At 37.9% G+C, this 18758-nt stretch overlaps 2 protein-coding genes across 28 annotated transcripts in view; both read right to left on the minus strand.

The window, feature by feature from the left end:
- The window catches only part of LOC132109885 (protocadherin gamma-A12-like), a 176037-nt gene that overhangs the window by 80345 nt on the left and 76934 nt on the right, over positions 1–18758 (minus strand). The window contains exon 1 of one of the 27 annotated variants that reach the window (XM_059516297.1): positions 13867–16410. The exons of 24 other annotated variants lie outside the window; for them this stretch is intronic. In XM_059516297.1, the coding sequence (XP_059372280.1) occupies positions 13867–16263 (2397 nt within the window). In that variant the 5' untranslated portion in view covers positions 16264–16410. Of the gene's footprint in view, positions 1–521; positions 3107–13866; positions 16411–18758 lie in introns of those variants that run through there. 2 more of the 27 variants (XM_059516287.1, XM_059516310.1) reach the window with 2 other exon arrangements.
- Positions 9882–13155, minus strand: LOC132110192 (protocadherin gamma-A4-like). Its single transcript, XM_059516791.1, has one exon. The coding sequence runs from the start codon at positions 13007–13009 to the stop codon at positions 10610–10612; it is 2400 nt and encodes a 799-aa protein (XP_059372774.1). The 5' UTR covers positions 13010–13155; the 3' UTR covers positions 9882–10609.

Here is an 18758-nt window from a genome sequence, read left to right on the forward strand (position 1 = left end):
AGATGTAGTCCAAGATGAAAATGAAAAAAAAACGTAGCTATTCCAAACCTTCTTGCCTCGTGCACGCAACCCTGAATAAAAATGTCGAGGCAGCCTTGCCCTTATCTGCCACAATGCAAGAAAACGGCAGCAGCAGTCTCCAATGAGGAAGGGTGAAGACTGCTGAATGACAAAGCACATCATAGCATGTTTTACTGATCAACAGCGGCCCTTGCTGTTCAAAGTGAGCCTAAGCACGTGGCGGAATATTAGAATTATTACCAATTTAATGACATCCTTGTGTGTGTGTTGCGTATATGTATACAGACACACACTTATACATATAAATCATATTCGTATCGAGGATAAGAATTATTGAAGCGAGGCTATACTTTTCAGCACCACGGACAGCGACACAGCACAGGTCGTTTAAATATCACTTTTAGCTATTTACAACATTGCAGACTACTAGTGTATAATATCTGTGTATTTGTGTGTGTGTGGGGGGGGGGGGGGGGGGGATTCACAGTGTGCAGACTTACCAGTGTACTGCCCGCTTCAGTGCAATCGATGGTGCGTTTCTTCCTTGGAATTGTTTCGGTTCCACTTGCGTCAACACTCATCAGACTTTGACCGATGGGTCCGAAATACTTAACATCACTTTTCCTGGAGTCTGTTGTTCTGTAAATCTCATAATTATGCACGCCTTGCAGGGTTCCTGTGCCAACAGTGTCTGCGTAACGCGGCGGATAGTAAGGAATAACCGGGAGATTTGACTGAAAATACAAACGAGATTGTCTCCATCTGTAGATTTTCACAGATATTATGACAACTAAACACGTTATGAAAAGAAATGAGACTGCAGCCAAGGCCAAGACCATATATAAAGTAAGGTTGTCGTTGTAGTCCTTGTCGTGCGGAAAGTCAGTGAACTCCGAGAGCACTTCAGGGAAGCTGTCCGCCACCGCCACGTTAACATTGACTGTAGCTGATCGAGAGGGCTGCCCGTTGTCCTCCACTACAACACTGAGTCTCTGTTTCACAGCATCTTTATCTGTCACTTGGCGCACAGTTCTTATTTCTCCATTCTGTAAGCCCACTTCAAACAGCGCCCTGTCTGTGGCTTTCTGCAGTTTATATGAGAGCCAGGCATTCTGTCCAGAGTCCACATCAACAGCCACCACTTTAGTCACCAGATAACCCACGTCTGCAGAACGAGGCACTATTTCAGCCACCACAGAAGCGCCTGACTGGACCGGATACAGAACCTGAGGCGCGTTGTCATTCTGGTCCTGGACGTTAATGAGAACTGTAGCATTAGAACCAAGAGGTGGAGACCCTCCATCTTGCGCTCTTACCTGTATTTTGAATTCTTTCATCTGTTCATAGTCAAAAGATCGCACCGCCTGGATAATTCCACTGTCTGCGTTAACAGAGAAATACGATGAGACAGGAGAACCATTTACATCTGTATCTACCAGATAATACCCGATACGCGCGTTTTGCCCTGCGTCAGGATCTGTTGCTTCAAGAGACAGCAGAGAAACGCCGGGAGAATTATTCTCAAATATATATGTTTTATATTCATGTTGACTAAAGGCTGGAGCATTGTCGTTAATATCAGTAATATCTAAAGTAATAGTTATTTTACTGAATAATGAGGGGCTGCCCTCGTCTGACGCAACTAATGTAAGGTTAAAACTGGAAACCTTTTCTCGGTCTAGTGGTGCATCGCTGACCAAAGTGTAGTACTTACGCGGTGATGGTTTAATTGTAAAGGGAGACATTTGTTCTAAACTTAAGCGGACCTGTCCATTTTTACCGGAATCTAAATCTTGGATGCTTATTAAAGCTACAACTGTGCCGGGCGGAGAATCCTCTTGTATTTTACCCGAGAAAGATGTCATTGTTACAAACGGGCTGTTGTCATTAACATCTACAACATCAATGAGTAATCTACTTGCACCGGTTAGACCCCATGGATCTTTAGCCTGCAAATTAAGTTCATATTGCTGAACTGTTTCAAAGTCTAAATTGCCAGTGAGTGTTACGTCACCAGTGGCTGCACTGATTTGGAAGAGGTGCGCTGCGTCCTCTCCCATATGAGTAAATGAATACGTGACATTGCGACTGTACCCTTCGTCTGCATCAGATGCACTTACTTTAGTAATCAACGTACCCTTTTCTGCGTTCTCAGCTACACTTGCTTTATATACTGTTTCGGTGAAAATGGGTGAATTATCATTGGCATCAAGAAGTTTAACGATTATTTTAACGGTACCAGAACGCGGTGGGTCTCCACCATCAATAGCCGTTAAAATAAGTGAATGCGCGCTCTGTTTCTCTCTGTCCAGCGCTGACTGCAACACAATCTCTGTATATTTACTGCCGTCTGAGCGACTGTGTTGCTTTAAATTAAAATTATCAGTAGGTTTCAGACTGTAGCTCTGAAGAGAATTCAAACCGACATCTGGATCAGTCGCTGTGTCTAACAAGAAAATAGTGCCTATAGGTGTGGACTCGCTAATCTCTAAAATTATTTCTTTCTTAGAAAAAACGGGCGCATGATCATTGATGTCTTGAATCTCGATTGTAATCGAAAAAAACTCGAGGGGATTTTCAAGCAAAATCTCAAGACCGAAACTACACGGAGATTTCTGTCCACAGAGCTGCTCTCGGTCTATTCTCTCTTTTACCACCAAATGTCCTTTGTTGCGGTTCAGCTCGACATATTGTCTACTATCATCAATAACGAGACGCGCACGGCCAGAAACCAACCTTTTTACATCCAAACCGAGATCCTTCGCCACATCTCCGACAAACAATCCTGGTCTCATTTCCTCTGCAATCGAATAACGAATCTGCCCGGCCACGGTGTTCAGCACGAATAAAAGGAAAATGGAGAATTCTGCTTGCCATTTTACACACCGCCTCAACTGGAGTCCTTTGTTATCCTGCATCCTGCAAATTTAGTAATCCAAGCAAAATGCAGTCATACACGTCCAGTTTTCAAATATTTGAGCATTTAAACAATTCTCTTACGTGTCGTTAAGAAGATTCCAAACCGAGTCCTTCTAATTTACAAACAACAGCTCGACGTCTTTCTCTATGTCATTTGATGCAATGCCTTCTGTACGTAGTTGATTTGCTTTGCTCACTGTTGTCTCCCTGTGCAACAGCACCTCTCACAGTGAATGAGCAGCACAACAGCAGAGCTGGACTGTCCAGCATAAAAAATACATAATAATAATAATAATAACATAAAAGGGAGCTATTCTCTGAAATAAGGGTACAAAGCTGCCCCTGGGGTGGTGCCCAATCAAAAAGTACACCTTTGTAAATAAATGGTTGATATTAATACCTGACGCCCTAGTGACAGCTTTTGTACTTTTATTTCTGTTTCTGTTGGTTGTCATTGCTGATCAGAAATGCAATGCCGAGTAGTTGGTGCTTCAAAAAAATCTTACATTGTGAATATCTCATTGCAGGAATGAAGACACGAAATCAAATTACAATGCAAAATTACAGAGAGTGAATCCAACCAGAGTTTACCAAGTAAAGTTTATCACCAACCAATAGCACCATTTTTATAGCATTTAACAAGATTTTAACAAGAATTTTAAGTGCATCATGCATCTAGTCCTGTACTTTACACTAAAACCTCTTATTTAATCAAAATAATGGAATGTGTAAGATCAAGCCAGTTAGATGTGATTCTTGTGTCTAAGCTAGCAGATGACCTACATTTGAAAGGATAAAAATAAGTGGAGTGTGATCTTCAAAACAGACCGAGACAGAACAGTGTGCAGACAGATCTGATTGTCAAAGCCTTGTAGCAATCAAAAATAAATACATTCATTAACACTATACAATATGGTTAAATATGTCAATATTAGTTAATACAATATATATGATGTATACAGTGGTGACCAACACTTGACATATTTATGAGGTTTCAGTTGTTTTTGTTGAATTGGCCAATACAATACCCATAAAACAAACTATCGCTGGAACTACCTGCGACAGAAGAAATCTGCTGGAACATTGAAATTGATGGGCTGGCCCTTTCAAAGTCAGGAACCTCAGCCCTATCAAGCAAATTTGGGGTGAGTTGGAAAATAAACAGGACAGATCTATTCTACACTAAAAGTAAAGACTTTGGCTTGACTTGCAGAAGGCATGGGATAACATTACTGTTTAAGTTCTCAGGAAATATATTTATACTATGCCAGAGAGATGTGCTGCTGCAATTGCTGCAAAAGTTAAAAGTGGATAAATATTTGGAAGATTTTCAGTATATTTTTAGATCTGTCAGGTGTTCTAACAATTTTGGCGAGATATATATATATATATATATATATATATATATATACACATATATATACACATACACTGTATATATAATCTAAAAATGCTGTAAAAATTGTTAGTTCATTGAATCCAGTGCATTAACTATCTAAGCCCTATTAAAGTGTTACCAGGATGTGTGTTATTGTGTCATATATGGAATTGGACATTCCAGTTGATTTGAACACTTCAGCTGTGTAAATGTATAAAACATGAGCAGCACTAAAGCTGCCACATAGTCATACATACTCAGTGTGATGAGATTGCATTATTCAGACCCTGTGTCCCATGATGCATGATTTTAATGCTCTAAAAGTGGGCCAGAGCCCAGCCTTAAAGCATAGTGACACACTACTGCAACAGGAGAGGAGAGCCAGAGACCTATGTAGGGCACCCCCCCCCCCCCCTCAACTACACACACACACACACACACACACACACACACACAGTTTCAGCGAACCACCACAAGATGGAGCACAACACATACTGTATGATATCATGCAGTTACTGAACTATACATAACTAAACAGTTCATAAGAACAATGAAACTGTAAATGACAGAGAAAGAGAAGCTCTCTGTGAATTGCCAACTATATTTTATTTAACAATACTAGTAAATAAAATATTTCTTACCTAAATGGAGATTGATTCGTTTCCATTCATTAGGATGGACATCAGTTTGTGGTGGGAAGAAAAGAGAAGAGAAAATAATTAAAATTAAAATAAATTTACATTTCCTGAAGAAAATGTGTTTTGTTCGAAGCACTTACACTGTACGGAATAGTAATACTGATGCTTTCTTTGGCACACACCGTTAATTAAAAATAAACATAATAAAGATAAAAGATAAATGAGAGAGAGACAAAAAAAGTGCACATAAAACAGGTATAAAATACAGCTTAAATCAGAACTCTCTAACAACTGTATGACATAGAAACTGTCAGAATGGTGTCATCATGATCTCCATTTTGATCAAAACAGTGTGCACTGAGCAACACAGGAGTATGTAGGGCATGTGAAGAGACACACATTTCTCCCTCTGTCCTTAGCTTTTCATGAGGTCATCTCTGCCTAGTGTGTAAATCCACTAGCGTGACAATCAGGTTGGATTACAAAGCAAAACTGGATTTTACTATGGTCTGTGTATGTTTTAATATTTTGCTGTCCATTATCTCTCATCCTCATACACAGAGAACCCTTCTCGCATGTGCAGCAGTGTACAGCAGAAGTAGGACTGCCTAAAGCAACAATTGAACCACACATGGGTGAACATTAAATAGCATACAATCACTGGCTGGAAAATGTACAGTATTCAGTGGATACAGATCTGCAACACAGACTCATATACCTAACATTTAAATACATACACTGTAAAAAAAAAAAAAAAAAAAAAAAAAAACCTGTAAAGGCTACTTCAAGGGGGGCTCGGCAAAGGGCCACACAATACAACCTAAGTCAACCAAACGCTTTACACAATGACTTAAATTAAATTAATCACAGGGTGTTAAATTAAAATGCTATTAAAACGTCTTATATTTAAGTGTCAATGCATTTAAGAAAATACAAAAAAAAAAAAAAACATTCATATCACCACTTTGCTACCTTTTGCTGAATTTTTGTCTGAATGAAAATCTCACAGCATTTTGCTACAATTATCACACAGTATTATGATGAAAATGCAATCCCAATTTTTGTTTGGACATGTTAAACATATCTAATCAATCTGTGTAATATATTTTAATTTAGCAAAGTATAAAGCATTAAAATATGTTTTATTTTGCATATTAAAACTAGTGTTTTAACAATTTTGGGTAGTACATTTTAATTTTGCAACTCATAAAAGTGTTAAAATATGTTTTTAATTTGCATATTAAAACTAGTGTAGAAAATGTAAATTATGTAACTGAATTTTCATTTTTTACAAAATTTTGGACACATGTATGGTAAAATGTTAATTAAAATACAGAACTTAATTGACATTTGACATATTGCATTGCCATTTTGCATATTTCAAATTGAACATTTCAAATGGAATTTTGCTACCTGTATGCTTCCATATTTATTTACCATTAGGGTGTTCAATATTGACAAAAATAAGTAATTGAGTCATTTAATTGGTTGACTTTGTAATTGAAGTTGTGTAGGAAAGATTTAATCAATGTTTGGAGTGGCTTTCTGAATTTACAATGTGTTGTTCACAATTTCTTATTTGTATTGGTGATTCCAAATTGCTGTTAACAAGAAGGTATCATTTCCTCCTCCATTGTGGCTGAGCTACACATTCTCTTTGTTTTATTTTAAACATAAAACATCCAGAGGAGAATGGCAACTATGCTGGAATTCATACAAACTTAAGGAACATATGTAATGAAACTATATATGAAGCATTTTTTTATGTTGAGTTTAATTGAAAATAATCAAAGGGTTAGGTTATTCAAAATGTAAAATTCTGTCATTAATCACTCACCGTCATGTCATTCCAAACCATAAGACCTTCGTTCATCTTTGCATGAAGATGAAGGTCTTATGGGTTTGGAACGACATGACATGAGTAATTAATGACAGAATTTTCATTTTTGGGTTAACTTTCTCCATAATTGTTTTATAAAACATTGTTGACAAGATCACATGACAGATGCAATTGGAGACCACTGGAAATGCAAGTTTAGCATTTTATAAACAATATTTGAACTTGAACTTAATTCAGTCGCAACCTGTTCTGCAAGTTACTCTGTACTTCACTTTCAATCATTTAATTTTTGTCTTTTACAGTCTTCCTGTGAAGTGGTGAACCTATGCTTCCAAGACTCATTTATGAACAACTTTAGAATCCATGTACAATTTGAGGTTTTATCAAATCTCGACATAGAACTTGGACTAAAATTGCAGCAAAAGAAAAACAAAAGTAGTTTCTTCAAAAAAAAAAAAAAAAAAAAAAAAAAAAAAAACACTAGGAGCCCTTCTCTTAATTTAGATTGTATAGTTCTATTATTTTCATATTGAAATGTCTGGCCTGAATGCATGGATCTTCGTTCTTTATTATATTTTATTATATATATATTATATATGTAAATGGAGGGACAGAAAGCAGACAGAAAGATTTCATTAAAATATTATATATTTGTGTTCAAAAGATGAATGAAAATCTTATGGATATGGAATGGTATGATAGAGAGTAACTGATGACATTCACATTTTTGGGTGATCTGTCATTTTAAATAATGTGTTCTCCTATAAGAAAATGGTGTAAACATTGGAACATTTCACTTGAATATTGAATAGAAGTCTGTAGCAGTTGTTATTAATGACAGCCATCTTTTTATTATTATTATTTTTCCCATGTATTTGAAAATGTTTTTTGACTGTTTCATAGTGAAGTTTATCTTTGTGACCACTGTTTGGTGCAACACCAATATTGTACAAGTACCTTATCATTTTTCTGCCTGTTGCTGTTTAAAACTAAAAAGTGTTCTACAATACACAAATTTTCAATGGTGCTTTACACATTGTTAAATTATTTGATGTCATGATATTTTTTGTATTCATATTTTTAAAGCAAATAAAAGCTACTGAATGCACTTAAGAATGTTAATGCGAGGTAAAAATAATCCATGTTTAATTTGTAAATATTGTGCTGGATTTATTTGCTACTAAAGATAGGCCTATGCTATCATTTTTTAGAAATTTCTGCATAACGGATTGTCTGTTTATGGTACAGAAGAAATTGTAAATCTACAGAAATTTTAGTTCTAATGTCGAAGGAAGTGTACATAAATTTAACAGAAAAAGTAACTCAGAATGACACTTTGGGCGAATTATTTTGGGAATTCTTCACAGCCTCTCTTTTGTGGCCTTATTTTGGTGTAATATATGCTTATGTGTCAGTTGTTTATGGTCCAGTTAAATGCATGAATGCACAAATGCACAAACATCTGGCAGTTTAGAGAAAACATTACTATCCATTTGGACTGCAGACATGCAGACCCGGCAAAAACCAATACACAGTTAACACGTGACCACACTAAATCATACTTTATCCTATATAAGAAGCTCAAATCATGAGCCTGGAGTTGAAAAATTATGGTTAGATGTTTGAGAATGATTCAAATAAGCAATGAACTTCTACTTTTTAGGTAAATATCATGAATATTTTATGGCAAAGTATCTTAGTGCCAAATGCAATATAAACAATTAAATTAAATTAAACAAATTCCCTGCATTAGACTTTTCACACTACACTTAACACTAACCTAGACAATTTTTACCCCCTGGGTTTAGCAAGAATTCAAAATAGTAATTTTAATCCTGGCAATGAGAATTCATGCTTTAGAGTGAAACTGATGCTAACACCAAAGTATTACTAACTGAAGGCATTTATGACGAGAGTTACTCTAGACTAGCCTTTAAAGGGGGGGTACAATGGTGTTTCGTGTATTTAGAGTTGTTCACAGTGTTAAAGAGATGGATTATCATGCTAAACATGGCCAAAGTTGTAAAAAAGAATTTAGAAGAATGACTGAGAATTTCTGTGCCGAAAATCTTACTTCTGGGTTGGTACAAGTTTCGGCTGTTTTTTTTAGATCGTGGATCTAATGACGTAGACAAGAGTGGAACATAGAGCGGAACTCCTTATATGAGCATTTCTGTTGGAAAAGCGCACCCGTGCACACGTTGGCCAGAGGAGAGCGAGACCGTGCACATCAATGTGCTTCAAAATCACCAGCGCTGCGTAGGATTTGTTCGAGATTGCCTCCAAATAAGTGCGTTTTTGGATGTTTCTATCATAAAGTTTACCATGTTCGGCTTCCCCAAGAACCCAGGAAAGTTTACCATGTTCGGCTTCCCCAAGAACCCAGCATTACATGAACAGTGGATGCAGTTTGTTTTTTCTGGGGCAGTGGAGAGTATCAAGTGCGTTTGTGTGTTCTGGTCATTTGAGTGATGAATGTTTTATAAACAAGGCCCAAGTCGACGCTGGATTTGCACATCAATTGCTATTAAAACATGGAACCGTCCCTGTGATAAAAAACCCCATTCATGTAAGTACAATTGCATCACATTTCTGTCTTTTTTTGGAAATCAGCACTTAAGTGAATATATGTTAATGGAAACAACACAAAACATCAGTATTATAGCTCCGCTCATGGGGGAGTTGGGCTTTTTCCAGAAAGAATCGGAAAGCAGTATTTTTCTTTTACAAATATGATAAAACTAAATACTTTTTGGATATATGAAGGATGCAGTACTACTCTATAGGTACTCAAGATTAACATGAGATTAGGTGAAACGGTGTATGTTATGTACCCTTATGTAAGGGTTATGTAAATTTGAACAAAATGAAGATAAAAGGCCACATTACAATCTTATGTTACCAGGACTGAAAGTTAAGCATATGCATGAACACATCCTGACATCACACTGCTTATTAAAAGAGATAACATATCTGAGCCAAGACAAAATAAAAATCTCAAATTAAAAACCGGTCAGACATACTGGAACACTGGGGAGGCTGTTGAATGTTGCATGTAGTACTTCCTTATTTCCCATTTAAGGAAGACTCAGAGTGTGTTCCTTTTGATAAACTTATTTTATGACATAACTACTTTTCTAGAACTGAAAGACACTTTACAAAGCACATAATGCACATAAATAGCACTATTCAGAGAAAATGTTAAAATACATGGTAAAATGTATATCTGTATAAATAAGTACATGCATTGTTCATGTTATACCATGGTTCAAATTAAATATTTATTATTTGAATTGTAAGTTTAAAGTCACCAGCAATAAACTGCACATACAAGACTTCAATTTTACAATAACAGATAAGAATGGAGACAGTATGATACAAAAGCTTATGCATAACCCCCCAAATGGATCTAGAGTACAGAAAGAGAATTGAAGTTGAAACTAAATGTGATTAAAAGAGAGTGCTCATGTGAAAGTAAACATCCAAACAAACTGAAATGCTATTGATTTCTAAATAAAGTGATTAAATCTCCTTGCAAACTGTACACACAAACAAACACACACACACACACACACACACTTAGAGCAGATAAACATACAATAAAGTATCTTTTTAGAGTTTGTGTTTACAAGTGTAAAAAATCTTGTCACATGCTAAATTAAAGCTGAAAAGAACATACAACATTAAAGTTGGAAACTAATTGAAGATGTGCATTATAATAATGAACATTTGACATTTGTTTGATTAAAGGATTTTCAATACAATTTCTTGATAAGGGTTTTTTTTATGTATGTCAGGGTCAAATCATCTGGGTTAGAGTTTATGTGGCACTAATAGCTTTGCACGTGTGGCGCTGTGGCCACCCACATGCAACAATGTCCCTCTTTTATTCATCATGTCCAAATCAACAAAGTCAGAGCCAAATCTGAAGTCCCCTTTCCATGAGCCTGTGGTTAAGAATGAATTAAATCGATCATCTTTCTGCAGAGTATTTAAGCGGCTCACGTCAGAGTAGCCAGGTGGTCCGTAGGTAGGAGGAAAAATGGGCAAGTTTGCAGTTGAACGGTACATGTATCGGTATCTACATAATCTCATATAGACCACGGCGATGATGAGCACAAGGAAAAGACTGGACATGCCTGCCAGAGCCATTATTAAATATAAAGTAAGGTCACTGTGTCCATGGGATTTATCTGTGCCACGTGCAACAAGCTCATCGATGATAGGCAAGCCATCTTCTATCATAATATTGACAGTTGCAGTTGCAGACAAAGATTCAAGCCCATCATCACTTACAGTGATTATCAAGGTTTGTTTGATTTCTTCATCTTCTGCAAATGGCCTTAGTGTCCTAATTTCTCCACAGTGCAGTCCAATGGAAAACAAATTAGACCGTGTGGCTTTTAAAATTCGATAGGACAGCCATGCATTGTGCCCTGCATCTGCATCAATCGCAACAACTTTGGTGACCAGGTAATCTGCAGGAGCAGCTCGAGGCACAATGTCATGTGCAAGGTACCCATCCAGTTGAACTGGGTAAAGAACAACTGGAGCATTGTCGTTCTGATCTGCAATAAAAATCTGGACAGTGCATGTGCTAGTGAACGATGGCCTGCCTTCATCACATGCCATAACTTGAACATGGAAGTGAGTGGATGATTCGTAATCAAAGGGGCACAGAGTAAATATCTCACCAGTTTCTGCGTTGATGGACAAATGAGAGGCTGCATCTTCTGAAAGAGAATACAGAATTTTTGCGTTCTGGCCTTCATCTGCATCATCAGCTCTGACCTTAATAACCAGGGTTCCCTGAGGCTGATTCTCTACAAATTTGATGCTGTAGTCACTGCTGTAGTGTCTAAAAATAGGAGGATTATCATTAACGTCTGTGACTGTTATGGCTACAGTTTTACTGCTGAATAAAGGGGGTGTGCCAGCATCCACAGCAGTCACGTTTATGTTATAGTGAGGACACTTTTCACGGTCTAAAACTCCATCAATCACAAGCATGAAGTAATTCTTTACCTCTGACACAAGTTTAAATGGCACATCATCAGATATCTTACACGTGACCCGTCCACTAGTGCCAGTATCAAGGTCATAAATGTGCAGCAAAGCCACCATGGTTCCAGTTGAAGCATCTTCTGGCACAGTAGAAGTAATTGATTTAACAGCAATAACAGGTGAATTGTCATTCACATCTATCACATCTATTATGAGTTTACAGTGAGATGACTGTCCGCCCCCATCTTTGGCTTGTACATCCAGCTCGTGAGAACTGGCCTCCTCATAATCCAATGCAAACATAACCTTTACCTCACCTGTCACGTGGTCGACTTCCACAACCCCCTTCGTCTTATCTGGCACATGACTGAAAGAGTAACTAATTTCCCCATAAATCCCACTGTCTAAATCTGTTGCATTTAATTTAACCAACACAGTGCCTTGAGGTGAATTTTCCTGCGTACTGACTTTGTACACGCTTTGACCAAACACAGGAACATTATCATTGGCGTCCAACACGTGAATATGAATTGATGTCGTTCCAGAACGAAAAGGTCGGCCACCATCCACTCCATTTAGAGTCAGAAAATGATCTGCTTGGTTTTCTCGATCCAAAGGCTTTTTAAGAACCAGTTCAGGATATGCATTTCTGTCCAACTGGGTATTTACCTCCAAAGCAAAATATTCATTCTTACTGAGCTGATAATGCTGAACTGAATTAACTCCTATGTCAGGATCGTGAGCACTTTCAAGTGGAAAACGCCTCCCCAGGACCGTTGACTCCAGTAGCTCCAGCTCAATCTGACCATTTTCAAATGTCGGACTGTTATCGTTGATGTCCTGGATGTCTAAGAGAAGACTGTACACTTTGAGCGGATTTTCCAGGAGCAGCTGGAATTGCTGGACACATGGTGCAGACTGCACACAAAGCTCCTCACGGTCCATTCTCTCAATCACCAACAGAGAGCCTGTTTCTGTGTTTAGCTCGCAAAACTGTCGGCTACCCTCAGCAACAACTCGAGCGTTGCGCCACACAAGCTCAGTCACATCTATTCCCAAATCTGTTGCCACATTGCCAATGACAGTGCCTCGCTGCATCTCCTCTGGAACTGAATAACACACTTCACCGAGAGAGCCACACATGCAAATGAAGCAGAAATAAAGCTGAAGCCAGAAACTGGCCCAAACACATTTTATCAAACAAATCATGTTGTGGAAAATTTATGCCTATACTTAAATGAAAAAATAATAAAAAATAATGATGATCAAAGCAAATTCTGAACAGATCCTCAAATAGTTGGAGCAGACACTGCACTCTGATGACTGCTCCTGTTGGCTTAGATTTTTATTTTCATCTCTCCCTTCCCCTGCACGCCTACAACATTCCCCTCCCCATCTATCCCTCATTCCTCCCCTTCTCACTGTGTAACACTGATTACACTGAATCAGGGTACACGGCACAGATGAGATCACTTGCTAAGCTGTGTGTAACATAAGAGCGTCACCCAGAGACCAAAAGTGAGAGATACAGAAACACCATCCACAAAATTGTGTTACCATGAAAAAAAAAAAAACACCACTAGATTTTTTTTCTTTTTAAATAAATAACATATGGAGTAACTAGTACTGAGAAACTAATATCAGTTAGAAATAGATCTTAATATTTTATACGTTATGGTTTAATTCAGGGGCCTGAGGAGTACTGGAAATCAAGAACAAAACTTTTTTTTTTTTTTGGGGAGGGGTTGGTCCCTTCTGAAAATGTATGTAACTAGCCACTATTTAGAATTTCATATAAACTTCTAGGTAAAATGGATAGCTCAGTACATCACCTCATGACTAAGCCAGTTTGTAACCTAAACTCATGATGATGATGATGATGATTTTAATAAAAATAATAATAATAATAATCCATATAAACGCCATGATGAGTTGTAATTAGCAAAAATCGAGGAGACTGCTTTTCTGAAATTTACAATGCCATTAAACAAATAGTTTACATATAGTCTAAATCAGATTATATTATCATAACAGCACTCATAAAAAATGTGGGACTAATTTAGTACCTTATTTTCAGAGGTAATGTCCCGCATTGCCTCTGCATCAAGCACTTCAAGATTATCCACAGCAGACTTTTTCAGAGTCAGGTCAGCAGTCAGCGTGTCTTCATTATAAGATCTGACGAACTTGAAGTCACTAGTGCGCGAGCCCGTGGTCAGGTATGCGTCATAATTGTAAGTGCTGCGGAGAGTTCCCGCGCCCTCCACATCTGCGTAATTTGGAGGAAGATACGCGCTGGGAATGGCTACAGCTCCATCAAACAACAGTCTGGGCTTTCTCCTGCGACAAAACCTTACGGCCAGGATGATGATGATGAAGGTCAGGAAGAAAGTGGAAACGGAAACCAGCGCAATGATCAAATAAAACGTCAGTTTGGAGCTGCTCTCGTCACGAGACATGTCTTTCAGTTCTGGAACTTCAGCCAAGTTATCTGATATAAGTAAATACAATGCGCACGTGGCTGAGAGAGAGGGCTGTCCGTTATCTCTCACGGATACAATGAGGTTCTGTTTCATGCTGTCAGATTCAGAAATGTCCCGCTGCGTCCTGATCTCTCCGCTGTGGACACCGATAGTGAAAAGTCCCGGATCTGTCGCTTTAATAATGTGATACGAGAGCCACGCGTTCTGGCCGGAATCCGCGTCCACGGCGATCACCTTGGAGACCAGGGAGCGCGCCTGCGCAGCTTTGGGTACCATCTCGGTCATGAAGGAGTTTCCTTCCGGAGAGGGGTATAATATCTGAGGGCAGTTGTCATTTTCATCCGTTATGAAGACACTCACGGTCACGTTACTGCTCAGAGGAGGAGAACCGTTGTCTCTGGCTAACACGAGCACTTTGAAACTTTTCAGCTGTTCGTAATCAAACGACCTCACGGCATGAATGACCCCGGTGTCTCCGTTAATGGATAGAAAGGAGGACACCGGTGCGCCACTGAGATCAGAGGACAACAGAGAATAAACTACAGTGCCATTCTGTCTCCAGTCCGGGTCTGTAGCTGATACTGAACAAATAGAGGAGCCAGGTTTGTTATTTTCTTGAACATGAGCTCTGTAACTCTGCTCCTGAAATACAGGTGGATTATCATTCACGTCAGCTACAGTCAGGTGAATATTCTTAGTGGAAGATAAAGGCGGAGAGCCCTCATCAGCAGCAGTAATTGTAATATTATAATCAGAGAGCAGCTCGCGGTCTAATTCACCTGCGGTCACCAGAGAATAGTAATTTTTGATTGAAGGTACGAGTTTAAATGGGACGTTTTGCTGAATGGAGCAGCGCACCTGTCCGTTATTATCAGAGTCTCTGTCCTGCACATTAATGACGCCAACCTCTGTACCGGGTAACACATTCTCAGGAATTGGGCTATTCAAAGATTTTACTATTATTATAGGAGCGTTATCATTAATGTCAGTGACACTGATTATAACATTCGAGTAAGATGTTTGACCTGAACCATCTTTAGCTATTATTCGCAGGTTAAATGTGGTTTCTTCCTCAAAATCTATTGGACCTTTTATGCTGATGACACCTGTCTTCCGATCAAGGTAAAACAATTGTTTGAAACCTTCCATAGCATTACTTAATTCATACGTCACTTCTCCGTTTTGTCCCTCGTCAGCATCAGTAGCACTCACTGTCACCACTACAGTATCTAGAGGAGAATTTTCAGGCAGACTGACTTTATAGACGGCCTGACTAAAGACTGGAGCATTATCATTAGCATCCAGCACAGTGACGTGTATGGCTACAGTACCTGATCTCGGTGGAGTCCCTCCGTCTACCGCAGTGAGAATTAATGTTACCTCTTTCTGCTGCTCACGATCCAGCTCTTTATTTAAAATTATTTCGGCGTATTTCTCTCCAAGAGAGTTTCTTTGCACTGACAAAACAAAATATTCATTATCTTCAATCGAATAGCTTTGTACAGAATTTTGCCCAATATCAGCGTCATTTGCTTCTTCAAGTAAGAATCGTTTGCCCTTAACGGCGGATTCACTGATTTCCATATCAATTACACCTTTACCAAAAAAAGGATTGTTATCATTTATATCTTGAACAAGAAGACTGATACGACGTAATTCTAAAGGATTCTCCAGCACGAGTTCTTGATTTAAAACACATGATGCTTTCTTTCCACAAAGCCCCTCTCTGTCGATTCTCTCCGCTATGATCAGTTCTCCAGTATTCAGATTAATGTCGCAGTATCGTTTTCTGTTACCTTCAGTATCAATTCGAGCCTTACGAAATGACATTCTGTTAACATCGAGCCCGAGATCCTTTGCAATATTTCCAATCACAGATCCGCGTTTCATCTCTTCCGGAAAAGAATAGCTCACGTCTCCATAAGCGGTGTGCGCCACAAACAAGATGGAGAAGTAATGAAAGAACCTTTCCTGCATCATACTTGGGTGTGCACAAAAAGTCGGCTATTGGGTAAAAAAGGTACGATAAGTCGATAAGAACGAATAAATATCAGTTTGAACAGAATTCCATATTCTGCTCTTTCAACAAAGACTAGAGACCTTCTCTGTTTAGACACTGAACGAGCATCAAGCAAACAGCGCAAATGGGTGGAGATAACAAAAAAAAATGGGAAGCAAAGGTCAACAGCGACACCGTGAGGACTAAGTGAGATGTTAATTCATAGATTAATAAAACATATTGCCATATTTCATAAACACACCATAAAATCTAAATCGTTCCTTTAATTAAATGAAAATAAGTCACTTCAGGTGTTGTCCAAGTACACTTAATACACGCTTCGTGAATTGTGATAAAGTGAACGTTATAATGTTACACACTGAAACACAAAAACAAATCCAATGAGCAACCCAAGGAAAACCTTTCTTACAATACTTAACATGCTACAGTAGAGTAGATACTCCAACACATCAGCAACACGGACAGCGCCATAGGAGGTCAATACGCCTTGTAATGGTCATAATGTTGTGGTCTGTTTGTAAAGTTATAGCTTAAATTCATCATGAATTTGAAAAAAATAAAATAAAAATATATATATTTTATATATATATATATATATATATATATATATATATATATATATATATATATATATATATATATATATATATATATATATATATACCTTTACCTAAAAAAGGATTGTTATCATTTATATCTTGAACAAGAAGAGTAATTCTAAAGGATTCTCCAGCACAAGCTATTGATTTAAAACACGATGCTTTCTTTCCACAAAGCCCCTCTCTGTCATTCTCTCCGCTACAATCAGTTATATATATATATATATATAGAAAGAGAGAAAGAGAGAGAGAGAGAGAGGAGAGAGAGGATGTTATTGCTTCACATTAATGAATCAGTGAATAACAGATTTCAGCCTTTCTAAATGTTACTAAATCCAACAAGTGAATCACCAGTAACTGTAAACAAAACCGGCAAAAACGAAATTAACTTCTATCATGGTAATGATTCATGCCCCAAGGCATGCAATGAACACCACAATCTAAAATTAAGTAAAATAACATATCTATGCGAATATAGAAAAGCTTGATTAGCTGAGTTGAGCCAGTTATGGTGTGTTTAAAGTGAACACATGACTGTACTGGGTCCATCTTAAATTTTTACATAAATTTCAGGATGTGATGCATCCTTTGAAATAATTACTTTGGATGTAAAATAAGCTGCTTTCAAAACATGGTTTTCCAAAAATAAATAAATAGAAGTTGTCTCTTGGCCCCAGTGATGGGTAAATTGAGCCTAGGGAGAGGGTAAGTTCCACCACATGGAGTTCAACAGTGCCACTGATTACAGTCATGGCCAAAAATATTGGCACCCTTGGTAAATATGATCAAAAAAGGCTGTGAAAATTCATCTGCATTCTTAATCCTTTTTTTTAATTCACAAAAATGTATCCTTTCATTGGATAATAAGAATTTAAAACGGAGGGGAAATATCATTTTCAAACGAATGTTTTTCTCAAATACTCATTGGACACAATTATTGGCACCCCTAGAAATTCTTATGAGTAAAATTTCTCTGAAGTATATTTCCATTCATATTCAAAATGTTGAGCACTCCAGCATGACTATAAACATGAAATCATCCAGCTCTGGCTTCCTGTTTCACAGAAATATAGAGAGGAGGGAAAACAAAGCCCAGATTCCCTTAATCATCCATTACAATGAAAAAAAAAACAAGATTATATTTCTGATGTGCAGCAAAAGATAATTGTGCTTCACAAATTGGTGAAGTGGCTTTAAGAAAAGAGCTAGAGCAGGGAAAATTCCCATTTCCACCATCAGGGCAATAATTAACATTTACATTATATTTACATTTAATCATTTAGCAGACGCTTTTATCCAAAGCGACTTACAAATGAGAACAATAGAAGCAGTCAGGTCAACAAGAGAACAACTACAGTATACAAGTGCCATGACAAGTCTCAATTAGTCTAGTATAGAACACATAGCCAAGTTTTTTTTTTGTTTTTTTTTGTTTTTTTTTATAAATGAAAAGACAATAAAAGGAAAAGTGCTAGTGTTAGTTGGTTAAGTGCAGGCAAAAAAGATGAGTCTTTAGATGTTTCTTGAAAATGAGTAAAGACTGTACGAATTGAGAGTGGGAGGTCATTCCACCAGCTGGACACAGTCCAGGAAAAGGTCCGCGAGTGATTTTGAACTTATTTGGGATGGCACCACAAGGCGTCGTTCACTTGCAGAGTGAAAACTTCTGGAGGGCACATAAGATTTAACCAGTGAGTTTAGGTAAGTTGGTGCCGTGCCAGTGGTCGTCTTGTAGGCAAGCATCAGTACCTTGAATTTGATGCGAGCGGCTACTGGTAGCCAGTGTAACCTTATGAGGAGAGGAGTAACGTGAGCTTTTTTCCGCCCATTGAAGACAACCCTCGCTGCTGCATTCT

The sequence above is a fragment of the Carassius carassius genome, chromosome 29, assembly GCF_963082965.1.
Source record: "Carassius carassius chromosome 29, fCarCar2.1, whole genome shotgun sequence".
In the NCBI taxonomy this organism is placed as follows: Eukaryota; Metazoa; Chordata; class Actinopteri; order Cypriniformes; family Cyprinidae; genus Carassius; species Carassius carassius.

Excerpts from the sequence above, each read along its gene's own strand:
- LOC132110192 (XM_059516791.1), bottom strand. The coding sequence starts at position 13,009 with ATGATTTGTTTGATAAAATGTGTTTGGGCCAGTTTCTGGCTTCAGCTT.